This window comes from Asterias rubens, chromosome 5 (genome assembly GCF_902459465.1).
Source record: "Asterias rubens chromosome 5, eAstRub1.3, whole genome shotgun sequence".
NCBI lineage: Eukaryota > Metazoa > Echinodermata > Asteroidea > Forcipulatida > Asteriidae > Asterias > Asterias rubens.
In genome coordinates this window covers 379,481-403,121 of record NC_047066.1, presented here as the reverse complement: position 1 = coordinate 403,121, position 23,641 = coordinate 379,481, and the positions used below count along the sequence as shown (strand labels likewise).

Below are 23,641 nucleotides of genomic sequence, written 5' to 3'. Positions count from 1 at the left end.
GCCTCAAACATCACTTAGCATCTACCTAATGTCGTCACAATTTTACTTTGTCTGTAGACAACTACAATGCACTACAATCATCTTAAACTTTAACGGAAATATGAAGTTTTCATGAATTTATGTCGGTGAAATATAAACCAAAAAGTAAATTCACAAGAGAAGCTTTCTCACAATCAGTTGAATTAGTCCACATTGTTGTGATTAATAGTTGTACCTTTTTGTCTTCTGAGAAAGTAGAAACCTTGCTTTTATACAAGAATTCTGTGGACAAAATTATGATGTTAATGTCGGAAAGTACGTAATCCATTGGGGAAGGGAAGGGTCAGCTTGTATTGAATGAAAATGCCAAAGTAAGAATAATTACATGTAGTAATGTAAATACATGGGAGTCTTCTTTTCAATTGTTGCTGTGAACAAATAGGATTTGAAACTTGCAGGGTGGAAGTGTACCTAAGAGAGGTTTGCGGTATCACCATGTGAAAATCTCTTTTGAGCAGTGTTTGGTTCTGAAAAGAACCGTTGGTTGACAACAGAGTCTAGCTTTCTCCTTAAGATAATCAGAGCATACTGATCGAACATCGAGACGTTAACCACTGGTTATTTTCAGAGCCAACACTACTCAAAAGAGGTTTTCACATGGTGTTACCGCAAACCTCTCTTAGTTTGCTTTAAACAAGATGAATGAATTGTTTCAGTTAGATGTAAATCTCAACTGTGTATTCTTGAAGGTTTGAGATTATTCCAAAACAATAAAATATTACTTCTGTCTATGGTTGCGTTCAATAAGCTTCCCTGGGTCGACCCTAGCTCAATCGGGTGAGCCCCTGACATGAGCTAATCAAACAATCACACTGCCCTCTTGTGGTGATGGCATGCATCTCTGGTCACCCCCAAGTGACCCGCTCCACAAGCAGGGCACTGGGGACTGACCTGGGTGAGCACCGTCAAAGCTATTTGAACGTATCGGGGCAGACCAGGGTCGACCAAGGGAAGCTAAACCAACGCACACTAAGAGAGGTTCTCTAAAATGTTTCTGAGGAGGACATTTTTGTTAAATAGATGTACATAACATAAAGTATTAATATTTTTAACTTGAAGTGATAACTTTTATTTCATTCTGCAATTTGTAGAGTTATGAAGTGAATATTTGGAGTGTTATTTATTTGTTGTGCTTATATTTTATCGTACATGGCAGGGAGGTTTGAAGGTGTATAAGTTGATTAAATTTAAAGTCTTACTTTCTGGTCCAATGTGTTCCAATGTTCCCATGGTAATGTGATTATAACTGTTAACAGAGACTAGATTGGTTGTTTTATAACCCCAGTGATTTGGTGAATTCGAAATTAAATTATTAATCGGTGCAGTATTTTACATTTGATTATGGTTGATTTCTCTAGAGTTGGATCTCATGTATGGGACATGTGGAATACTTGCCATTTATCAACTACAAACCTTTTACCTAATCAGGTATTTTCCTTAGCTCCATTGTTAATTTCTACAAAGCCTAGCTGTTTTTTTTGTGTGTATCTATTTATAATGACCGACCTAAAGTGAGCCCGTTTATAGCAGGGGTGTGAAGTAATGTGCTTTTATTGTACAGATTTATAATGGCTACTGTCAACCCATAGCCATAGCCATAGACATAGCCATACCTTGGTTGTTCAGAAGCATCTTATTAAAGCAATAAACCATATCCCCTAAGCTTAGAGTCCTACTTTGATTCTCAAAATAATTTTTTATACAACAAATTACTTTTCCACCTTTGCATTCAATCTAAGTTGGAAATAGTTTTGAAATGGTTTGAAATTGATCTGGATATTTTGTTTTTAAAGTTTGTTTTGCAAAATTATGAGAAAAGGTTTTTGAAATCTCTTACTTTTCAGAAAGATTGATACTATTGTCTGGTCACCTTGCCCCTTACCAAAACAAAAAACAAATTATGATAAATAGTTCATTGAACTGGTTACTGTTATTGAAGAGAAAAATTATATTTATTGTATTTGTTTGGTTTGAACATTTATGTTGTTTTTTTGGTGACAAATGCTTTACTTTGTACATAATAACTAACAATTTGTGTTGGCTTTTTCCTAGTCGAAGGAAAGAAAGGAGAGATAAATTATAGAGGGAGAATCTCTATAAAATGTATTTTTCCCGGAATGTGAAAAGTAAAATATAATTTAAAAATGTCAAAACAAGCAAACAAACAAAGATGTTCATTGTTTAAACAAGTTCTTTTAAAAACTGTAAATATTGTACATTTTCTGAACATGTTTTTTTCTTTCTCTCTATTTCCTCTCCTTTTAATCTTTTGGTGCAATTTTATGGTATCTGATCAGGGGCTGTATTTTCACATCACTGTAATCAGTTGTGCACTTACTTTGATCAATGGAAATCTGCCTTTTGCAGTAAGTCAATGCACTTTGGTCATTGGTAATCTTCGTTTTATTTGTAGGTCTTTCTTCTGGCTACATAAACCTTGGAACATGGGCTGTATTTTGACGTCACCAACATCAGTTGCGCACTTAAAAGGAACACGTTGCCTTGGATCGGTCGAGTTGGTCTTTGAAAAGCGTTCTGTAACCGTTTGTTGTAAAATGTATAATATGGTTGGAAAGATATTGTAAAAGTAGAATACAATGATCTACACAAATATGCCTCGAAATTGCGTGGTTTTCTTTTTACGCTGTCGACTAACACGGTCGGCCATTTATAGGAGTCAAAATTTTGACTCCCATAAATAGCTGACCGTGATAGTTCCCGACGTAAAAGGAAAACCGCGCAATTTCAAGTGATACTTGTGTGGATCATTATATTCTACTTTTAAAACATCTTTCTAACCATATGCGTTTCATAACAAACGGTTTCAAACGCTTTTAATGGACCAACTAGTCCGATCCAAGGCAACGTGTTCCTTTAAGCGTTTCTGAATAGGTGGTAACAGCTATGGCTAAGGGGATTTTGAAGCGCCCTCAAGCGATCAAAAACACAGTCAATTATTGTAGCACTGATTCTTGCTGCAATGATTTTCCTGGTCAGATATCACAAAAATTGTTGTTTGGGTTTTTTCTTTTATCTGATGAACATGACTATCAAAAACGTACTTGAAAAATGTTCAACACTTATTTGAACATAGTGAAACTATTCAAATGTGTAACAGAGAAAGTTTAAATTTATGAAATTAATTGACATCAGTGTTGTAAGGATGGTGACCTGTGTATGTCAAACCAGGCCTCATGTTATATTGGTATATATGTTATATTGGGAGCTTGTTGAAATGTGTTAAAGTGTAGATTTGACATCTTACTAACAAGTGCCATCTTAAAAACATACTTCAAATCAAGCTGCCAGGATTCCCCATGTAACTTTACCAGCCATCGATTTCACTGAACTCTTCCTTACTTGGGATTAATCTTAGGACTTAGGACGAGTCCCAACCCTGCACTGTAACATGTAACCTTAAGGTTAATCCTGAATTAGGACTAGTTACTCGTCCTTACTCAAAATAGGATTAATCCTAGAGTTTTGTGAAATCGACTGCAGATTTAAAAGGTATGTTCTGCAATGCTTCAAAGTGCACCATGATGGTTGCCGGTGTTGCCTGGGTTACTTGGACTTAGATTCCACCCAGAATCCTTTGCACCCTGATCATGCGCATTATGACAGGCATATGGGCTATTGGATAGTTAGATTGAACTTAGTTGCCTTTACGTCTGAAGTTATACATAAGATGTTTTTCAATCATTTATGTTGCACAAAGATAAATAAAAGAATGGGTGCAGTGGTGTACTACATCTGGTCATGAGTGTCTTTCTTAAAAGGCAGTGGACACTATTGGTAATTACTCAAAATAATTATTAGCAAAAAACCTTTCTTGGTGACGAGTAATGGGGAGAGGTTGGTGGTATCAAACATTGTGAGAAACAGCTCCCTCTGAAGTGCCATAGTTTTGGAGAGAGAAGTAATTTTCCACGAATTTGATTTCGAGACCTCAAGTTTAGAACTTTTGAAACATTTGTTCTAATAATAATAACTATCATTGAGAGAGGAGGATAAAAATAAATTGTTGTCAGTGGCATTTACTTTTATAGCAAACTTTCCGACACGTTGTAGGCTCTTGATTTAAAAGTGTTACAAACTGTGACACCAGTCCTTAGTTTTAGCTGTTTACATTAAACAGTACTTAATAATTGTAAATATTGTCTTGTATACCCATGTTGGTTTTGCTTTTTAATAAAATAACACCAGTTATGTTCATGACACGACTTTTCACTCTATTTACACTAGACACTATTGGTAATTGTCAAAGACCAGTCTTGGTGTATCTAAACAATGCATAAAATAACAAACCTATGAAAATTTGAGCTCAATTGGTCGTCGAAGTTGCGAGATATGAATGAAATAAAATACACCCTTTTGTCACAGGAAGTTGTCTGCTTTCAGATATTGATTTTGAGACATCAAATTCTTAACTTGAGGTCTCAAAATCAAATTTGTGGAAAATAACTTCTTTCTCGAAAACTACGTCACTTCAGAGGGAGCCGTTTCTCACAATATTTTATACTTTCAACCTCTCCCCATTACTCGTTACCAAGTGAGGTTTTATGCTGATAATTATTTTGAGTGAATTACCAAGTGTCCAAAGCCTTTAATGAATTTATTTGTCATTATTTTGTATCAGCTCCACCACTGTTATGGGTTTTGGTGTTGGTTTTTCTATCCTTCTTTTTCTTCTTTGTTATGAGGAGGGGCTGGAAGACCCCAAAGTACTTTGCAAAGACTCACACTCCATACAGCGAGCATGGTTTCTTAAAGGCCATTGTCTAATTCTACTTCACCACATGTGACTATTATCATTTATTTATACACATGCATTTAAACTTTTAATTGACAAATTCAACAAAACATTTGCCATTAGTACAGTGCCAAACTGAGTCCCCTTTAATACCCAGTTACAAAAAGAAATAAACCCCACTTTTATCCCTCGTCCATGTTCAAACAAGTCAACAGACTTTTCCAGTACTGCTACTACTTTACACAAAATTAATATCTTTAGAATCCAAAGCATCTGGGAAATTCAAGCAAACTTGGATATGACACAAAAAAAAAGAAATTTGTGTCACAACTTTTTTCCACTTAAAATTTATAGCTAACATATAAAATCAATTTATTTGAGTTGTTGACAAGGTTTAAACCCAATTTTGCCCAATAAAAACTCAGCTTGGGCTCCATGCAGGCGTAGCTAAATGGAATGGAAAACTGTAATGCGACTGACCGTAATGCGACTGACCATGGTTTTGCCATGTATACATAAAAGTTCAAGTTGCTGACCACTTATAAGTATCCTGTGGGATAATCATATAGGCCCATATAAGAGTTATGTGTTACATGTTTTTTGTTACAGGAAACTTTTGAATTGTGACTAGTGTATTTTTGACCATGTCCTTTTTGTATAGCGACTGACTGCTTTTTACAACGTTATAACATCCAGAGCACAAAGCCCACAACAATTATAATATCATCACTTCAAAGCCTTGGCTGTCAAGTACAAATCAGTCTACATGTATAAACCAAGTGGAAAGAATATCTCACATAGTACTACTAGCACCAAGATCAAAAAATGACACAGAAAAGTGTAATGCGACTGACAATGGAATTGTCCATCTCAATGGTTGTTTTATGATCTGACAATCCATGTATCTACCATAGGAACTGTTGTAAGAAATCGACCAGGTCCATTAAAGGCGGTACATAGTCTAGGCCTGTGACATGACAGTGGAGCTAAACTCTTGACTACCGCGCTGTACAATAACTGCTGACGTGTCATGGGTCACAATTAGCTTTTCCCCGACCATGTGTGCATTCTGACGAAGAAGTTTCATAAATTCTTCCCGCTGTTCTCTTTTAACCCCGTCTTTTCGAAAGTCCCTCATGTGGGAAATAAAATCCAAAAGCTCAGCGCCCTCTGTTGAGTGTTCGTCGAAGCATGTTGTGACGTCAATGAAACACCGTGGGATATCGATTGTTTCATATGGGATGTTGTTACTTTCGAGAAAGGCTTGAATCCACTGTTTGGTATAGTAACGGTAGCCAGGTATGTTTGGGGAGAGAAACTGCCTTTGCACGTTGCTCAGACTGTCGGTCTCTGAAATGAAAATTAGGTCATACAAATAAGGTTATTTTAATTGTCTTGTGACATATTTTCAATTCATCCATTTTTTTTCTTGTTAAACGTGAACAATGTCGGGTTTAGTGCAGACAATAACCACGTTCATTCCAGTGAAGCTAAAAAAAAGGGAAGGTACACGTTTGGTAATTGTCAAAGACCAGTCCTCACTTGGTGTATCCCAACAGAAGCATAAAAATAACAAGCCTGTGAAAATTTGAGCTAAATTGACAATCGTAATTCCCATAATTGTGTCTGCTGTATCTGCTTCAATCACACAAAATTGTAAAAAGAAATAAAGTATAAAAAAAATATAAAAAATTCTCTAACCACTTTCCATTTGCTGACCTAGATGAATGCTTCCATATTTTCCCAATTATAAATGCCACTATAATAGCGTGTAAATATACGGCAGGGTACTTGCTACCACATGAATAAAAGACATTATCTTTATTATCATGTATGTACACAATAAGTGTGTACATCCATGGTAACATATCTTGTACGTACATGATAAATCCTAATAGTTCTCGTGTGTGTGTGTACACAATAAGTATAAGTTAGTGTATGGACGATTAACATAGGTTGTTTTTATTCATGTGGTGGCAATACGCTTCTGTAATATGGATGTTTGATACCTGATTTGACTACAAAAGCCATTACTCCGCCATTCATCAAACTGTTATACAGGAATGGTAATTTGTCCTCCATACGGCCACCATAATAAATGGAATGTACTGCGGTGACGACATGAAACAGCTCAGGAGTTTGATTGCTGTGTCGGGCTTGGTGCTCTTCTAATGACTCCTGGTGCCAGTCAAACTCAACACCTACGGCTGTTGCCTGATCAGTTTGAAGTGAATTACGGTAGATGCTTATGAGCTTTTCACTTGGTTCAATCACGTGGTTGTGGATGTGCTTAAATTTGTCCAAAAGAGGAACAAATATTTGCATTTCAAGTTCACCTATTTAAAAATGACAGAAAGTAAACCGGATAAAACGGTGGAATTAGTAGTGATAATGCAGTCATTCATCAATATGTCACGGGTGCGATGCGAACTCCCCATGTTTATTTTTATGTTACATAATCATTTGCTTTTACTTGCATGGCTAGCACCCTCTGCGGGCTGCTTCCCAGATAAGATCATTCTGTTTTGGGCCCAAGACTGATACTAACGTCTTTTGTGTGTCTTTACCCAACAGAATTACCTGCTTCCATAAGGGCCCATTCTTTCCTTATGGTAAGCAGAGCCAATCTGAATACTTTTGCTGATTCCTAACCTAACCATTTCACTTATGTTACAGTTTTGCTCATTCCAACCATTATGCTTGTTGATGTAGATTTGCCAAGTTTGTGCATGCTTGCTACCGATTTCGAGTGGAACATTGTCGAAAGTTAGCAATGATGAGGTGAACTAGACTGGTCCCCTGTCCTTATCAGCAAAAAAAGATGTCCGATGTTGAGGCTAGCAATAGATGTCCGATGTTGAGGCTAGCAATAAGATGTCCGATGTTGAGGCTAGCAATAAGATGTCCGATGTTGAGGCTAGCAATACTGTACTTCCGAGACTGAGTGTTGGTGGGTGTACAAGGTGGTGGTTTCTAAAATAATAACTCCGAGGTCTCTCTATGCCATAACCAATATTTGCCACCCTTGAAGGACTAGAGGAAAAATGCATGGCCTAATGATCGAAACCTACCGGTATATAAACTATTACTACTCAAATATGCATGGGCTCACATAGCCGAACTGTGTTGGGCAACAGAACGTTGTTTTTATGAACTTCAGGTCACGAATCATGGAGCACCACTGTCTTGAAGTTGTGGTGGAAAAATGCAGTATTTTGGTTCTCACGGTATGTACGTCATGTTGCAAACTGTCCAACTCACAATGAATTCGGTTCTGTCATGCAAATCCTGCAAGTTGTGTGGAGGGGTGCTGAAAACTTTGTTCTTCAAATGACCCCTAAAAAAGAAGTCGCAGGGGGTGAGGTCTGGTGACCTTGGGGCAACTCAGCAGGGTTGTTCAAAGCAATCACATGTTCGTGAAAGCGTTTCGTGAGGTGATTTCGAACAGCGATGAGACGATGGGCTGGTGCACCATCTTGAGCCCACCACACATAACGGAACGTTCCATGTTGCTGTTGCTGTAAGTGGATCTCCATCTGTGGCACAACCTCTTCGTTGATCATTTGAAGATAGGCCGCACCATTGACATTTCCTTCAAAGAAAAATGGACCGATGATCACGCCATTGCCAAACAGTCCGACCCAGACACTCACTCTCTCTCTGCTCATCCTTGTCTCGAAGTTGAAGACTGGTGGCTGCCCAGCTGGGGCGTAATTAACAACACTGCGGGTGTTGACCTCACCATTCATTGCAAATGCAGCCTCATCCCCGATCAAGACATTGCGAAGAAATCTTGGATCTCTCTCTGCCCGCTCAAGAAGCCACTTACAAAAAGTCTGTCTTCTTGCAAGATCTGCAGCAGAAGTTCATGACGGATGTGGATGTTGAACGGATGGAAATGAAGGTCCAGACAAGTAATCCGATTCAAAGGGAAGTGGCTCAGTCCAACACCATTCTGTCTTGCACCTCTCTCCCGTGGGTGGCCAATCAGTTGCTGTCGTACGGCAGCGATGTTTTCCTGAGATCTCGCTGTCCTTGGCCTTCCTGAACTTCCTTTGTTGCAGTTGAGGCTGGTTCCGTGTGCTTCATACTTTCTCACATTGGCCCAGATTAATAACAACAATAACAATAAGACGTGTAATGCGCACGTATCCAACCTGCTGGGTGTTCAAGGCGCAGTAAAAACCAACAACAAACAAAACAAAACAAAACAAAGAAAAACAGACACAACAAAATTAGTCCTTGAAAACCTGCGACATAAGATAAGTTTTGAGAAGGGATTTGAATGGTGTGGTACAAAAGACAAGATCTAAGATTAAGTGGTAGAGAGTTCCATATGCGTGGTGCAGCTGAAGAAAAAGACCTGTCTCCCCATGAGTGTCAAGACTTGTGTTCAATGAGGAGAAGCATTGAACTTGATCAAAGATTCCTTGATGGAGTGTAAACTTGAAAAAGTTCAGAAATATTGTGGGGAGCCATATAAAATTATATGCCATTATGTGCTTTGTGGACAATGAGCATCAGCTTGAAGATGATTCGTTGAGAGATAGGTAGCCCCACTTGTGTGGCCAAGAAGAGCTGAATCCAGTGGGGCTAAGACTAAGAGATAGGGAGCCCGATAGTTGTTTCAGAATGAGAATGGGGGTATAGAACAGGACTTCTTAGAATTGTGCCGCCACTTTTTCATTCGAAATGAAATATAAAGATAATATAGTTATTTGCATATTAATATTCATCATGAGTGAAAGTTATCCCCCAAGGTTTTAGTTTACCATGTTTACCTGACCCACTGCCAACACCGAGATGCCTGAGTTTTCTGTCCTTTGCTAAATCAGCCACGACGACCGGACTTCCGAGCAGTTTGTCCCGTATGGCCACTCCAAGAACCTCGCTGAACCATGGTTCGAATGGTTCTTTTAACTCCAAGTTTCTGAACAAAGTTTGATAACATTTCGAGTAGTAGGCAGAGTCCAGCGGAAGAGTTGGGTGGAACATGGAGTGGAACTTCTCGATTTGTCCGTCCATTTTGTTTCGTGTCCAAACTTGTGGATTCTGCTGAGTAAACTAACGTAAACGTATAAACGTAAACAACGTACGTTCTGTAAGTGGAGGTAGATGTGTAGTGGTTTTAATTCTTTTACTCTGTCCCCCAACAGATTGGCCGTGTCCGAAACGACGACTTCGGCTGCTACAGCTACGTCTAGATCAGCGCGTCTACGTCTACCAGTGTTGAAGAATGGCAGACGCGCGCGATCTAGCCGTAGCTGTAGCCGAAGTCGCCGTTTCGGACACGGCCTTAGTTTTTAATCGGCACCACCCACCCTTGCCACTGCATCGCCTGCGCCGCGCACAAACTGATGGTTCCCGGTTCCTTGACAACAGAGGGCGGGATTTCGCATAAATAGTTTTAAAAGTTACAACTTTTAATCCTTCTGGCACGCCTTATTTAAAACCTTGAAGATAGAAGCGAAAACAAAGGCCCAAAGAGTGACACAAATTTAACAAATTTAACTAAGAAGATGTGAAATGGACCAGCAACAGGTTGCTAAGGCAAAGTACAAAAGTTATGTGAAAAACATTTAATTAAAATAATTTTTCAGTTTCAGAAGTTTTTGTGAAGAGTAATTAGAAAAAATAGATTCCACAAGATAATAATAATAATAATTAAAACGTATAAAGCGCCATCTATCTAAGACTAAACTTATTCCGAGGCACATAAAACAAACAAAGAGAGTAACAAAACAAAAACACAAAGTACGAAGCTTGGAAAGAAATAAGGGTACGTTGAATAAAAATGTTGAATTACATAAACGTGTTGGCAAAAATAAATTGTTAAAAACAGACAGAAAGTCAATCATAAGAAATTTTGAATAGGTGGGTTTTTAAAAATGTCCAGAGACGATGTAGCTTGAATATGTAAAGGAAGAGAGTTCCAGAGTGTGGGTGCGGATACAGAAAAAGCACGAACGCCGTTGGAAGTGTTTGTTTTAGGGACAGTTCAATAAAGTTGGTTTGTAGAGCGAAGATTGCGAGGTGTATATGGTGAGAGAATTTCTTTGAGATATGGAGGAGCCCTTCCATTCATAGCTTTCCAGGCGAGGAAAATAATTAGCTGTTCCGACCGTCCGTCGGAACAGGTATTGTTTTGAATTTAATTCTTTGACAGACTGGGAGCCAGTGAAGTTGTTTCAATACAGGTGTGATGTGATCATATTTACATGTTTTAGATAATACGCGAGCAGCAGCGTTCTGGACATTTTTAAGTTTTGTGATAAGAAATTCTTGTTTATACTATAAAGCAAGGAGTTTCCATTATCAAAGCCTGGATGTGATGAAAGCATGTATAAGGATAGAAGCAGACTTTTCGTTGAGGATTTTGCGAATGCTGTTAATGTTTCTAATATGGTAAAAAGCAGATTGACAAATTTTCTTTACATGGGCTTCCATACACATATACATGTAGTGTTATCAAAAATGACCCCAAGATTGCGAGCATTTGCAGATGAAGTTACAGTGGCAGTGCCAATTTGCATCTGGTGATTTACTATTTTGTTTTAGTTTTGTTTAGATGATATTATTAGATGTGGAAATGAACGGTTTAAATTATATTATCAAACATGCTATCACTTTCTTACTACCTTTTTATTATTATTATTGGTTTATTAAGAATTCAAACATCGCAGCCCGAGGGCTAAATTGAGTTTAAAAGATACACAACAAGAATATACATTTAAAAAAACTTGTAGGGAAGTGCTAACAGACAGAAAAATTGTTTAAAAGTTTACGTACAATTGACAAAAAAATACCACTAGGATAACAATAATAATAATAATAATAATAATAATAATAATAATAATAATAATGTGTACCCCACTCCGCAGACAGTGGAACAACACACTCCATAGTACTTCACTTAGTCTCATTCGTATTCTAACAGAACACTGTGATGTTTGTCTCAACAGCTTCAACCGAGATATATCCTATCTTGAAGCGGAACTTAGGTCCATCTGCTCAAGTGCCCGTTTTGAGCAATTCACCAGTGAGATCGATGCTGGTTTAACTAAACTTGAATCTGTTCTGATTTCTAGGAGAAATGGCAAGATTGGTCGTCTTGTCTCCAAACAGCAGCATCACAGACGGAGACGATTCAAACGCAATGTACCCACTGAAGCTGAACCGTCGGCTCCTCAATCCACAGTAATTAACCTCTCATCATGTACCCTTTCAGATGCAGAAAATGACCTTCTCTCCAAGGGACTCAACTTCTGCCCCACCCCTCCCACAGTTAATCAGGCTGAGCTTAGTCAGGACCTTACTGACTACTACCGTAGAATTCGACTCCGTGAATTCTTCCTCGACTCACCACCCATGGATCCTGAGCCATTTTACTGTAAGAGTAAATGGGTACCACCTAAGAACCGTGTTCCTTCCCTTGAAACTTACGTGCAGGTTGTTAGTTCACAAATTAACTCGAATGATCATTCTACCCACAGGACTCATGACAACCTCCCTAGAGAAGAGCGTGAGGCTCTTAAGACTCTACGAGCACGGAAAGACATCATCATCAAGCCAGCCGACAAGGGCTCTGCTGTTGTTGTCATGGGCCGCCAGCAATGCATCGATGAAGCCATGAGACAACTGAACAACCAAACTAATTATAAACCACTTGACACTGATCCAACAGGCACCTTTTCAAAGGAGATTCAACAAACACTGGACGAAATGCATGACCGTGACAACCTCTCCAAGAAAGCTCACAAGTTTCTCTCCCCGGTCGGCTGTAGAACAGCCAGGTTTTACCTAAACCAGACAACCCAGGAAGACCCATCATATCTGGCAATGGTTCCCCCACTGAGAACATTTCTCTTTTCGTTGACAGTTTTCTCAAGCCGTTAATGCCGCAGATTCCATCATACATTCATGACACTCCAGATTTTCTCCGCAAAATCGCAGGTATTCAGAAGCAGGTCCCTAACACAGCCATCATCGGTACTTTTGATGTAACCTCTCTATACACCAACATTCCCCAAGATGAAGGGATTGCTGCCTGCTCTTCAGCTCTGGCTAAGAGTGGTCACACATCACCGCCCATTTCAGACATTGTATCCCTCATGCAACATGTTCTAACAAAAAACAACTTTTCTTTCATGGGTAAGAATTTCCTACAGGTACAGGGCACTGCAATGGGCACACGTATGGCACCATCAATGGCGTGCCTTTTCACGAGCCATCTTGAACAGCGCATGTTGGCATCAGCCCCTTGCCGTCCCTGGGTCTGGTGGCGCTATATCGATGACATCTTTTTCATCTGGACAAGCGATGAAGCAAGCCTCAAAGCTTTCATTAATCACATAAATTCCTTCCACAGTACCATCAAATTCACGGGCGAATACTCAACCAAGGATACACACTTTCTGGGTGTCAAGGTTCTCAAGACGGATGAAGGCTTAACCACAGATCTCTTCGTTAAACCCACAGATAAACACCAATACCTACATTCCACTAGCTGTCACCCCCGACACTGCAAAACCAGCATAGCCTACAGTCAGGCCCTCAGACTCCGTCGAATCTGTTCTAATGATTCTGATTTTTCCACCCCTCACTTCCTCCCATTCGTAAAATAACCAGTTCTAACCATCATATTCTTCACACATCAGATCGACTTCAACGTGCTGTGCAGGAAGAACCCATAGTTGCCTACAGACGCCCACCAAGTCTCAGGGATCTCATTGTCCGAGCAGAAGTCCCTCCCATAAATGATGATGTTAATCCCCCTCTACCACAGGGAACTTTTAGGTGTTCCAACATCTCCAAATGCATCGTCTGTAGACAGCACATCAGGGAATCGGACTCCTTCACCAGTAACACCGGCGGTACCACCCATAAGACAAGGGGGTCATGTCACCTGCACCACCACTAATCTCATTTATCTCATATCTTGCAGAGTCTGTGGTGTTCAATATATAGGTGAAACAAGAACTACACTCAAGAGGCGTTTCTACGGCCACAGATCTACAGTCAAGACCCAAAAGCTAGATACACCTGTAGGTCATCACTTCAATCTTCCTAATCACTCCATTTCTGACATGATCTTACAGGGCATAGAGGCACTAGGCAACCACAGAGAGACTGTGCGTTTGAGTGTAGGGAGAAACTCTGGATTAGACGCCTCCAGACCATTCAACCCCATGGTCTGAACATCCAAGAAGGAAACGACTAATAAACCTTTTGTTTTGCCGTCTCCTTTTTCCCCATAGCCTTTTAGCCTGAGCCTCATTCACTAATAAATTACTTTATACCCAACCTCACCACCCTTGATGTTGTCCTTTGTGTTTCCATCTTCTTGCTTGTGGTCAAGCCAGTCCCTTCCCTTCACCCCCCCCCCCCTTTTTGTCCCCCTATTCATTGTTTACCCCCTGCTTTTTTATGTATGCTTTCTAACCCCATTCATGTATTTCCACTTCACTGCTTATGTTTCACTTAGTTACCTGTTCATGTTTGTTGTGTTGTCATTTAGCCTTCGAGAAAGACTCTGCTGGGGTCGAAACGTCAGGCCATTAACTATTTTTTGCAATAATAATAATAATAACAACCGTATTTCTATAGCGCCTTACACCTCCAAAAGAAAGTCTCTAAGGATTCCAGATCCATTAAAAAAACAAGGATTAAAAAATTTCACTGTTGAGAAGGGTGGTACACCTGATTCGGCAAAGTTAGTATTTCTAAGATTTTTGTTTCTGTTGGGTAGGAGCAAATGTCTATAGTTGTTAGAACTTAAAATAATAATAATAATAATTTTTCGATTTATATAGCGCCTAATAACTAACACTTAATTCTCTGAGCGCTTTACATTAGTGCCCTGGTCATAGGGCCAATAACATCCCTTTTTAATGTTTCTCAGCTCCCTTGGGAGTATACAACCTGGGCAACAGTTTATATCGCTCCAAAGGCTTTTTCATTCACAATATCAACCTCTACCCTCGCAGGTACCCATTTATTCCCCTGGGTGAAGAGAAGCAATTATAGTAAAGTATCTTGCTCAAGGACACAAGTGTCACGACCGGGATTCGAACCCACACTCCGGTAAAAGATTGGGTTGGGTTATGCTCGGGTCAGGATTTGAGCTACAAGGCTTAACCAACTACAAGGTAAACTACCAGTACTTTTTATTTTCATGAAACATTAAGGGTTACATCAAGGCTCAAGCACTGTGAACTTGGAGTCTAACTACGCATACTAAGTAATAGTTCGTGAATCTAACAATGACAAGAAATTTAGTAAAATAAAACTCATGTTTAGTTTTAGTTTCCATTTTTATTCAGTCAGCAGTTGCCTGCAAGTGGTACAATATTTTCACCTTATTAATATGGTTTGCAACTAATCTTTAAAAAATAAGAATAGGAATAAAACTACATCCTAAACTGAAAGAGCTACTACCTGACACCAAGAGACATAGAGTTAAATAGATACAAACAGTCATCAATTTCAAACCCTTGGTATTTTTACTTTTCTCTAACTTCATTCAACTTAAACACGACACATTGCATGTAGGTGGAAGCTGTCTTTACAAGGTACTATGATGTTGTTCAGAATTTAATTTCTGTTGAAAATTGCCGTCCTCAAACAGAACTCAGGATTTTGTTTCAAGGATTCCCTTTTTGAAGCGATTCAGAAGAAACAAACTTCCCCATTGAAAAGCTCTGCGAGACAGTGACAGGTTCGGGAGTGCAAAAATAAAATGTGTTTTGAATGCACACATTCCCCAGAACAATGGATTTATTTGACGAGTCTGCTGCCACCTAGTGTCTTCTAAAGTTTCACCATTTACTTGTTAGCATTCTGATGGAATTATCCAGCTTTAATAATTGCTACAGACAAGTGCAACGTCATATTATATGCATCTTTATACCAATCTGTCATTAACCACAAACAGCTTTGTTTCCCAAACAAAATATCATCAAATGCCTGAGAAAATAAATTAATAAAGAATGACGACAATGTACAAGCAGAAAGTGTTTACCACGCAAACATTCCTTGTAATATTAGTTATACTGGCTCCCTGCTTAGCAACTCTGTTAACCCTTTTTAAGATTATGGCGGACTCTTTAGGAGTACACTGTTTGGTTTGAGTGAGACAATTCACCTAAACCCAACAGCATCATAGTATTGTGTCCATCATATCTAGTTAATAACATCCAGGTCTTGACAAAATTACCCCATTTATTTAGAAAATAAAACACTAGAGGGAATATCTTGTATAAAAATTACTTTGTAAAGTGATTAGCTTAGCATGAAGGTCATACTTGTTTTTTAATACAACATTGAGACATTGGTCACACAATGAACACTTTCCCGTAGATTTATTTACTGTTTTTGTAGAATTAAATCTTACTTTTTTCAAATCAGTTAAATGTAGTTAAAAAAACACACAGTATGTTGCCCACTCAAGATTCTATTACACATTAAACTGACAAGATGCTTTAGTTTAAATTAATTCATATAATAAATAAGACTGCAAAATTTACATTTTGGATTTTGTCCATCTTGATTCACATTTTCCAGCTGTTTTCCCAGAAGCATGCATCTCTTTGCAAGCAAAGAAACCCAATGACTTCGCTCTGCTTGTGAGAAATGGATGTGTTACAAACTCATTAAAATCATTGGATTGAGAGTAATGGGTAAAGCTAAAAGCATGATGAGTTCACTGACAATATGGAACACCATTGCACTGAGAGATTTATGCCACAACATTTCTTGGTCAAGCTTTGCCATTTGGAGACCTTAAACAACATCTGTTGGTTTAATGCTCATACTGTGGTTGAATATACTAGACTTTTATGTGGTTCAATGAACCTTTGGTATTGTATGTTTTTCAAACTGAACATAGTAGAGCAGCCATTTTGTTTTCATCAATGCAAATCCAAGGCACAGAAATGAGCCAGTAGTGAGCAATTAGTCTTGCTCTCTGATCTATTACTCTAAAAGGTACAGCTGTATTATTACTGTGGAGCCATAGTTAAGTACACATATCTCATAGATCTAAGAGAACATGACATACATGTACATGGAATAACAGACTGGGGATGAAGACTAGAGATCAAGGTGGGGATTACTGCAGTTGCATATCAGCAAAGTACAGGATAGAAAGACAAAGAGGCCTTTGTTCCGAAGAAACTGAAAGGAAACAAAAGTGAAGCTAATATGGAGACAACTTCTGCTGCACAAAGTCCTGCTATTAGGAAAAATAAGCAGGGATTCAGTTCAACCATGGAGGACCTCCATGGTTCAACAGTACACAAAGGACAATGGTCAGTAGCCGTTTTACAGTAAAGCAAAACTTATTGTTGTGTTTTGCTAGTACAACTCTCCTCTAATGCTATAGCAGTTCAGTCATCAAGTCGAGCCCCATCTAACAGTTCACTACAATGATCTCAGAGGTGTCAAATGTTACTAATGTACATGTGTGAACATGTCCAAGCTTTATGTTTACTCGTGTGTACTGGCTAAGCGGTCTTATGCCCTGATTATGCAGTGATTGAGTGGTGGAATGTTTGTCTGACTGCCGGGTATTTTAAGCAGTGTCGTCATTAGTGCAGAGTGCTATTTGGCCACATTCTGATTAGTCAGGCACCTTTCAAACCTGTATTCATGAAAATAAAGTTAGTCAAACACCAATAGATGGATTGCGCTAAATTGACCACTATCGTTGATGAAATGTGCATGTTTGAAAGGCTATCGTTGGCTGAGACTTGTGCGCACTTTTCCATTATTAATCATCAAACATGGCGGTTGATGGAACTTAATGCAATCCATCTGTAGTTGGCTAGAATAAACATCATACCTTGGTGTATGAATGAATGGCTTTGGATTGGCAAGGATTGGACTGTTGGAAAATCATAAACTGCAAAGTTCTCTCTGAAGCCAACAGCCGTAGCCAGAGTCGCTTGATTGGATGTAGCTTAAGATACAACAGATATATACATGTAGGCCTACAGCCACTGTATGCAACAGTTGACTTGTGTTATTAGTTGCATTTTTAGTGTTCAAATGTAGTCTTCAAAATATGGTTTTGTTTCCAATCTCATTTTTTAAATTAAGAATCACCATCAATGATAGAATCAACATTGAATACATGTATGTTATTGTAGGCAACGATATTAAGGTAATTAAACAGATTCAAATAAAGCTGTTTTAGTAAAAACATTATTGTCCCAATCCGTTAATGCAGCTCAACATCAGAGAATGTACAGTCTAATCATGATCATTATTTTGTTTACATAGCAACAGAACGCTTACATCTTTACCAGGGTCTTATGTCATGGCATTCTTTACCTCAACATTCTCAGCTAAATTTTATTAACCTGATTAGGGTATTTATTATTTAAACAAATAACTGGTGATCAGTCTTACATAGCATTTTGGCCGGTGACCAGGGCCCTATTTCATGGCACTGCTTATTTACTCCAATGAATGATGAAATTTGTCGGTTGTTAGAGTTGCTCGACAGCTTGATATGCTTGAACACTATTGCATTATTGTAACGGTAATTAGTTATAAAAAAAAATGGACTGCCGCATGTAATACCAGATTAAAAACACACAAATACAAACGGATATAAACATGTCAGAAAATGAGTAGAACTAAAGCGGCTGATTTATGTGACACATTCAGCCCTAAATCAGGCGGGACTAAGGTAAACAGCTGTCAAGCAGAAAAACCCAATACCAAAACATGAAAAGGAAAAGTTTTGGGTGATGTGCGTCTAGGGTGTGACATAGAAAAACTTAGAGGTAACTTTCACCCAGTTCAGAAAGACACTCCAGAGTCCTGCCAAACCAACACAATTAGGAATGACTCTCTAGGTCAACCTGAATCAATTTTTGTTTCAGGTTAAAATTTACGTTTGGCTCATGACAAGATCGACGTCTGAAACAAAGACAGTCTAAAGTCTTTCCATACAATTGCAACATTCTATCTTTCGACTTCCAGCGCGTCAAGACGAGGAGCTCAGATATGGAACTTTTTATGTACTTCAAGTTACAGTCTGCTGACCGTTACCATAGCAACACACTGAATTAGAAGTTCTATCATGAGACACTTCAGGGAACTTTATTCTCGTCAATGTTGCTCGACAAACTACACTTTTCTGCTTGACAACTGAACCGATATTACCCCTGGAAGCAATTCTACCCCACTACAAAAACAAAAGGGAACAAAGTATGTATAATCGAGCTTGTAACCCTTTCCACCATTGAATCCGACTCTATTAAAGGTATTGAAAGTCTTACTAAACGTCTTCTACAAACCTTGTAAGACTTGCAATGAACTCCCTACATATACACATAAAAAACTCTACAGAGATTACCTATAAATTATCAGAATATATATATACTGACTTTAGTAATATTACTAGCAATTTGACGCTTGATTCCCACAAATGCTAGCCACAAAAACAAAACAGCGGAAATAATGGACGACTGTTTGATTTTGCTTGTCTGTGGATGAAATCAAAGCATTTAAACATTATTAAAAGCATGTCTGCTTGTTTATGTGTTCTTATTTACCAGGTTGTGAAACCACTTTGCACATAGGATACAGTTCAGTCTATATTAACACTGCCATAAAGCAACAATGACAAGTATTTCCTTTTTGTTTTGTTTTCTATAAGAGTGAGCCAACTCTCTGGAAGTCCAAAACACTCCTGAGTCCTTTCATGGATTGTGGTGTCTCTTTCCAACTCCTTCAATCTTTCATCATAAACCGGTTCCATGTAAAGATGTTGAGTCATAGATCTTGCTACTATACAGATTGTTTCAAGATGCTCCTCTTTGATGTCCAACTTACTGACAACTCCTGATAGCTTTTGTCAGGGCAAGGTTTGGCCAAAGGATCTCCACATTGTCATGCACAAAGGCATTGATATTCACAATACATGATTACCTCGTTACATCAATGATGAGAAATCCACCTCAAACAATCCACAGAAAACTAAACATTCTTTCCTTTTCTGTCCTCTACAACTCTGTATAAAAAGACTGCAACTGTCCACAGATGAAGTCGACCCTGGATATTTCCACTGGAGGCTACCATGGTGATGGCATCAGTTATTTCTTTAGCCAAGCTCACATTACAACAATAACATGATTTCACTCAAAGCGCCAAACCTTAAGAAGTTTAATTCCACAATAATTTCAGCCTTGATACATTAAATATGTCCACCTTTACGTTACCATGGCGACATACTACTTCCTTGATGAGTGACATGTCCATGTTCATCCTTTTGTTACCATGGTGATATACCAATTAGCCATGAGAGTAACATGTCTGGTTGAATACTGTACAATGACATCAAGTCTCCGGTAATCTCTTCCATTCAACCATCATTCTTTGTTATTACTTTCTTTTTTTTATGTCCAGATGAAAGGTCGGTATATTTGGTTGGTTTTTTCCACCATGTCCAATCCAGTTGGATCTGTTTTATACAGGATGTAGTTTGGCTTGTTGTCATACTTCTGTGTACTTGTTGGGTTGTCCCTTGATGAATGGCTCATGCCACATACGTTTCAAGTCACCCTGGAAACAAATACACAAATCAATCAGATAAAAGATAGTCTCCAGGACAGGTGTACCAGACTAAATCTTTTCTATGCATGGGCAAATACTTCATCAATTTGAATACCAATAGTCTGAATGTTGAAACGCTGCATGACAGAAACACATCTAGGCCCAAAGGGAGACTTTGGAATGCTAGGTGGCAGCAAACTTACCAAATAAATATCCATTGTTTACGTAGTTCTGAGTATGCGCACATTACAGAGAACAATGGATTTTACCTGGTAAGTCTGCTGCCACAAAGCATCCTGAAAGTCCCCTATTCCCAATTAAGCACAAAACGTAATTAAGCATCAAACAATTGCTTAGCAGAAAAAGATTACCAGCCAAAATACTATGTCACATGTACAATTTATGACTGGATTCCTGATTATTGTTGCTTAGCAGGTAATAAGTAAGCGAATTTATATGCTTGATCAGCTCCATAAAATTGGGCCTAAGATTCCATCACTGATGACTTGTTTTTTGTATTGTTTCTGATTGAACTGTTCTACCATCTTGTCGCTAATTATGAATTCTTTGTATTATCTCTGATCTATATTATGTTTCTTGTGTCGGAGTAGCTATCATGTCTTATGTTCGTCTGCCCTTTTGTTTGCGTGTTGTCTGTTTTTGTTTAGTTCGTTTTGTTTGTTTGTTTGTTTGTATGTATGGCTGTTCTAAGGTTAATAGATGTTAGTTTTTTTTTGCATTGGGGATAAAGATGTGTATATTAGGCACTTCATAGTCAGCACTTTATAGTCCCACGTTCTGTTAAAAAATCCACAGGCAAATCATTTGGGTGGGATACGAACCCATGACTTTTGAATTGCTAGATTTCAAGCTAGCCCGGTGGCTAGAGGCAGTTCTCCTTTCACATAGCACCATTTACAAGGTGCTGTGGCGCAATATGCTGCCAATAAAACTAAGGACACTGGGGCGAACCCCTTTTCTTTTTGATAAGTGCACTGTTTTGTTTTTTCATGTGTTACATAACACACAGAACCTATGGCTTTGCGTTCCATCCAAAGGGCGCAGCAATAATGGTTAAAAATTAAGGACAAAAGTGTCTCGACCTTGACTCGAACCAACACTCTGCTGGTCAGAAACACCAGAGCTTAAGACCACGACTAAATTTCACAAAGAGTTAAGACTAATCTTATCTCAAGTTAGGACCCGAGTTTCACCTCAAGTTTATAATATCTCCTAGAACTAGTCCTGAGTTAGGACCTAGAACTAGTCCTGAGTTAGAACTAGTCCTCAGTTCTTTGTGAAATCGACCCCGGTGCTCTAAACTGCTAGGCCATGACATGACGCAGAGGATTATATGGTCGCTGGTTTACAGAATCCTGAATGACTATCTTACCTTGAGGTAGGCCATAAGGAGTAATGGCAGGAGTGTGAAAGGGACAAGATACAGCAAAGCTGGTTGAGCTGCTTTGTAAACTTCAGATGATATTGTAGCCGTCAGTAAACCTGTACATAAATTCAATCTAAGGAGTTAAGCTTGCAATTTATATTCAGGGAAAGACAATCAAATCAGGGTGCTTAATGTGAAAATACTTGTCAACATTTTAGAAAGGTTGAGCAAAGTTTGGGTCCATTATTTGTACGAGTTTGTGAATTAGTTTATGAATTAAAGGCACTCGACACTTTTGGACATTAATTACTCAAAATATGTATTAGCATAAAAACCTACTTTGAAATGAGCAAAGGAGAGCTGTTGATAGTAAACACAATATTGTGAGAAACGGCTCCCTCTGTAGTAACATTGTTTTTGAGAAATTTCTCACTAAAATACTAAATATATGAATCTGAAAAAGACTTCAGGCCTGAAGCCTTTTTCCGGCATCTGAAAGCACACACAATTCTGCAAGAAGGTTTTTTTCCTCTTCTTTCTTTTCTTGCAACTTTGATGACAAAATGTTGTTATTTTAAGCATACATGTATGTGGGGACAATAAACCAAGTATGAATACTGCTGTTTTACCAGTTTACCACGGTGTCCAGTCCCTTTGAGTCAGAGAAGACATGGGTTGACCCTGACAATAAGACAGCTTTGAATGAAGACATGTCAGCTGTCAAGACAGGCGACAGACACCATGGCCACAGGTCTAATTAATATGTGCCATAGATTTGCACATTTCAATAAACTAATCACCCCTGGGGATGAGGTTGGAGAAAATAGTCTTAGCAATCTCAGTGGAAATTCAGATGGGGGATCATCAATCAGAATAAAAAACCAAATGGAATAATTATATGGAGTTTGAACACTAAACAGTTACCTTACTAAACAGACAAAAAGACATTTAATAGATATTATATTTGCATCGAGATAAAGAATATTAATATTGTTTTTACTCTTACACCAATGTGTGTTGCACTAATGTACATACATGTACTCATTTCTTTTCCACAAGTTCTGTGAAAACAAAAGTTGTGGGTTCGAATCCCACCCGTGTAATATGCCTGTGATTTTTTTCACAGAGCTTGGGTAAGTACTGATTATACAGTGCTTACACACATCTGTGTATGGGTATCAAAATTAATCTTAAGAAAATAAATGAAACTCACCAACAAAATAGCCAATGAGTGAGCAGTGGAAGTAGGTAACTCTTTGAGTCAAGCTGTTTGGAGCAATAAGAGGGGCTGCTGTGGCGCCCTCTGCTGCCTGACGTTTGTAATTATCATAACGCATGACAAAGCACAAGAGAAGACCAGGCATGACTATGTCACCTAGTCCTAGCATTGAGAAATGACCCGAGTTGTGTAGGCTGCTGGTTTAAAGATACAACAGATCAATAAGCAGTTGACCTAAGACTAGAGTCAGAATGTCTTGGTTTGTTTCTTCAGTTGTTATACTCACTAAATGAATAATCACCTGTTTCAGACATACATGCCAGAGTCGCGCCAAACCAAATAAATTAGGAGCGGCTCTAGGTTGACCCAAATAAATTTTGGTTTCAGACAGGTGAACTTAACATAATATTTACATTGGCTCGGCTCATGAAAAGATCGACACCTGCAACCAAGGCACTCCAGAGTTGTTTAGAATGACTGCATCAGTCAATCTTCCATCTTAAAGTCATCAGTCAATCTTTCATCTTCAAGTCACTCCAAATCAGAAACTTAATTCAGGGAACTCTGGAGTGCCTGTCTGATACGGGTGTAACAGTCACAATGTCTTGGTTTGTTTCTCTAGAGATACTCACACAATGATAATTTAAATACATCTATTTGTTTGGGGATGAACCAAATG

At 38.6% G+C, this 23,641-nt stretch overlaps 2 protein-coding genes across 4 annotated transcripts in view; both read right to left on the bottom strand.

Annotated features, from left to right (window-relative positions):
* Positions 1 to 4,821: 4,821 nt before the first annotated feature.
* LOC117290946 (histamine N-methyltransferase-like) lies at positions 4,822 to 10,021 on the bottom strand. The gene is made up of 3 exons (XM_033772525.1): positions 9,574 to 10,021; positions 6,802 to 7,128; positions 4,822 to 6,142 (listed from the first exon to the last, which is right to left on the bottom strand). The coding sequence occupies exons 1-3, from the start codon at positions 9,815 to 9,817 to the stop codon at positions 5,754 to 5,756; spliced, it is 960 nt and encodes a 319-aa protein (XP_033628416.1). The 5' UTR covers positions 9,818 to 10,021; the 3' UTR covers positions 4,822 to 5,753.
* Positions 10,022 to 15,086: 5,065 nt separating this feature from the next.
* LOC117290564 (signal peptide peptidase-like 3) overlaps positions 15,087 to 23,641 on the bottom strand; it is a 59,210-nt gene continuing 50,655 nt past the window's right edge. For 2 of the 3 annotated variants that reach the window (XM_033772009.1, XM_033772011.1), the window contains exons 9-11: positions 22,957 to 23,159; positions 21,750 to 21,859; positions 15,087 to 20,365 (exon numbers count right to left, since the gene is read on the bottom strand). In XM_033772009.1, the coding sequence (XP_033627900.1) occupies positions 20,297 to 20,365; positions 21,750 to 21,859; positions 22,957 to 23,159 (382 nt within the window). In that variant the 3' untranslated portion in view covers positions 15,087 to 20,296. The remainder of the gene's footprint in view (positions 20,366 to 21,749; positions 21,860 to 22,956; positions 23,160 to 23,641) is intronic. The other variant, XM_033772010.1, reaches the window with a different exon arrangement.

Excerpts from the sequence above, each read along its gene's own strand:
- LOC117290946 (XM_033772525.1), bottom strand. The coding sequence starts at position 9,817 with ATGGACGGACAAATCGAGAAGTTCCACTCCATGTTCCACCCAACTCTT. Across the intron at positions 7,129-9,573 it reads CGGTGTTGGCAGTGGGTCAG|GTGAACTTGAAATGCAAATA; the intron begins GTAAACATGGTA and ends ATTTTTAAATAG. Across the intron at positions 6,143-6,801 it reads GGCTTTTGTAGTCAAATCAG|AGACCGACAGTCTGAGCAAC; the intron begins GTATCAAACATC and ends TTTTCATTTCAG.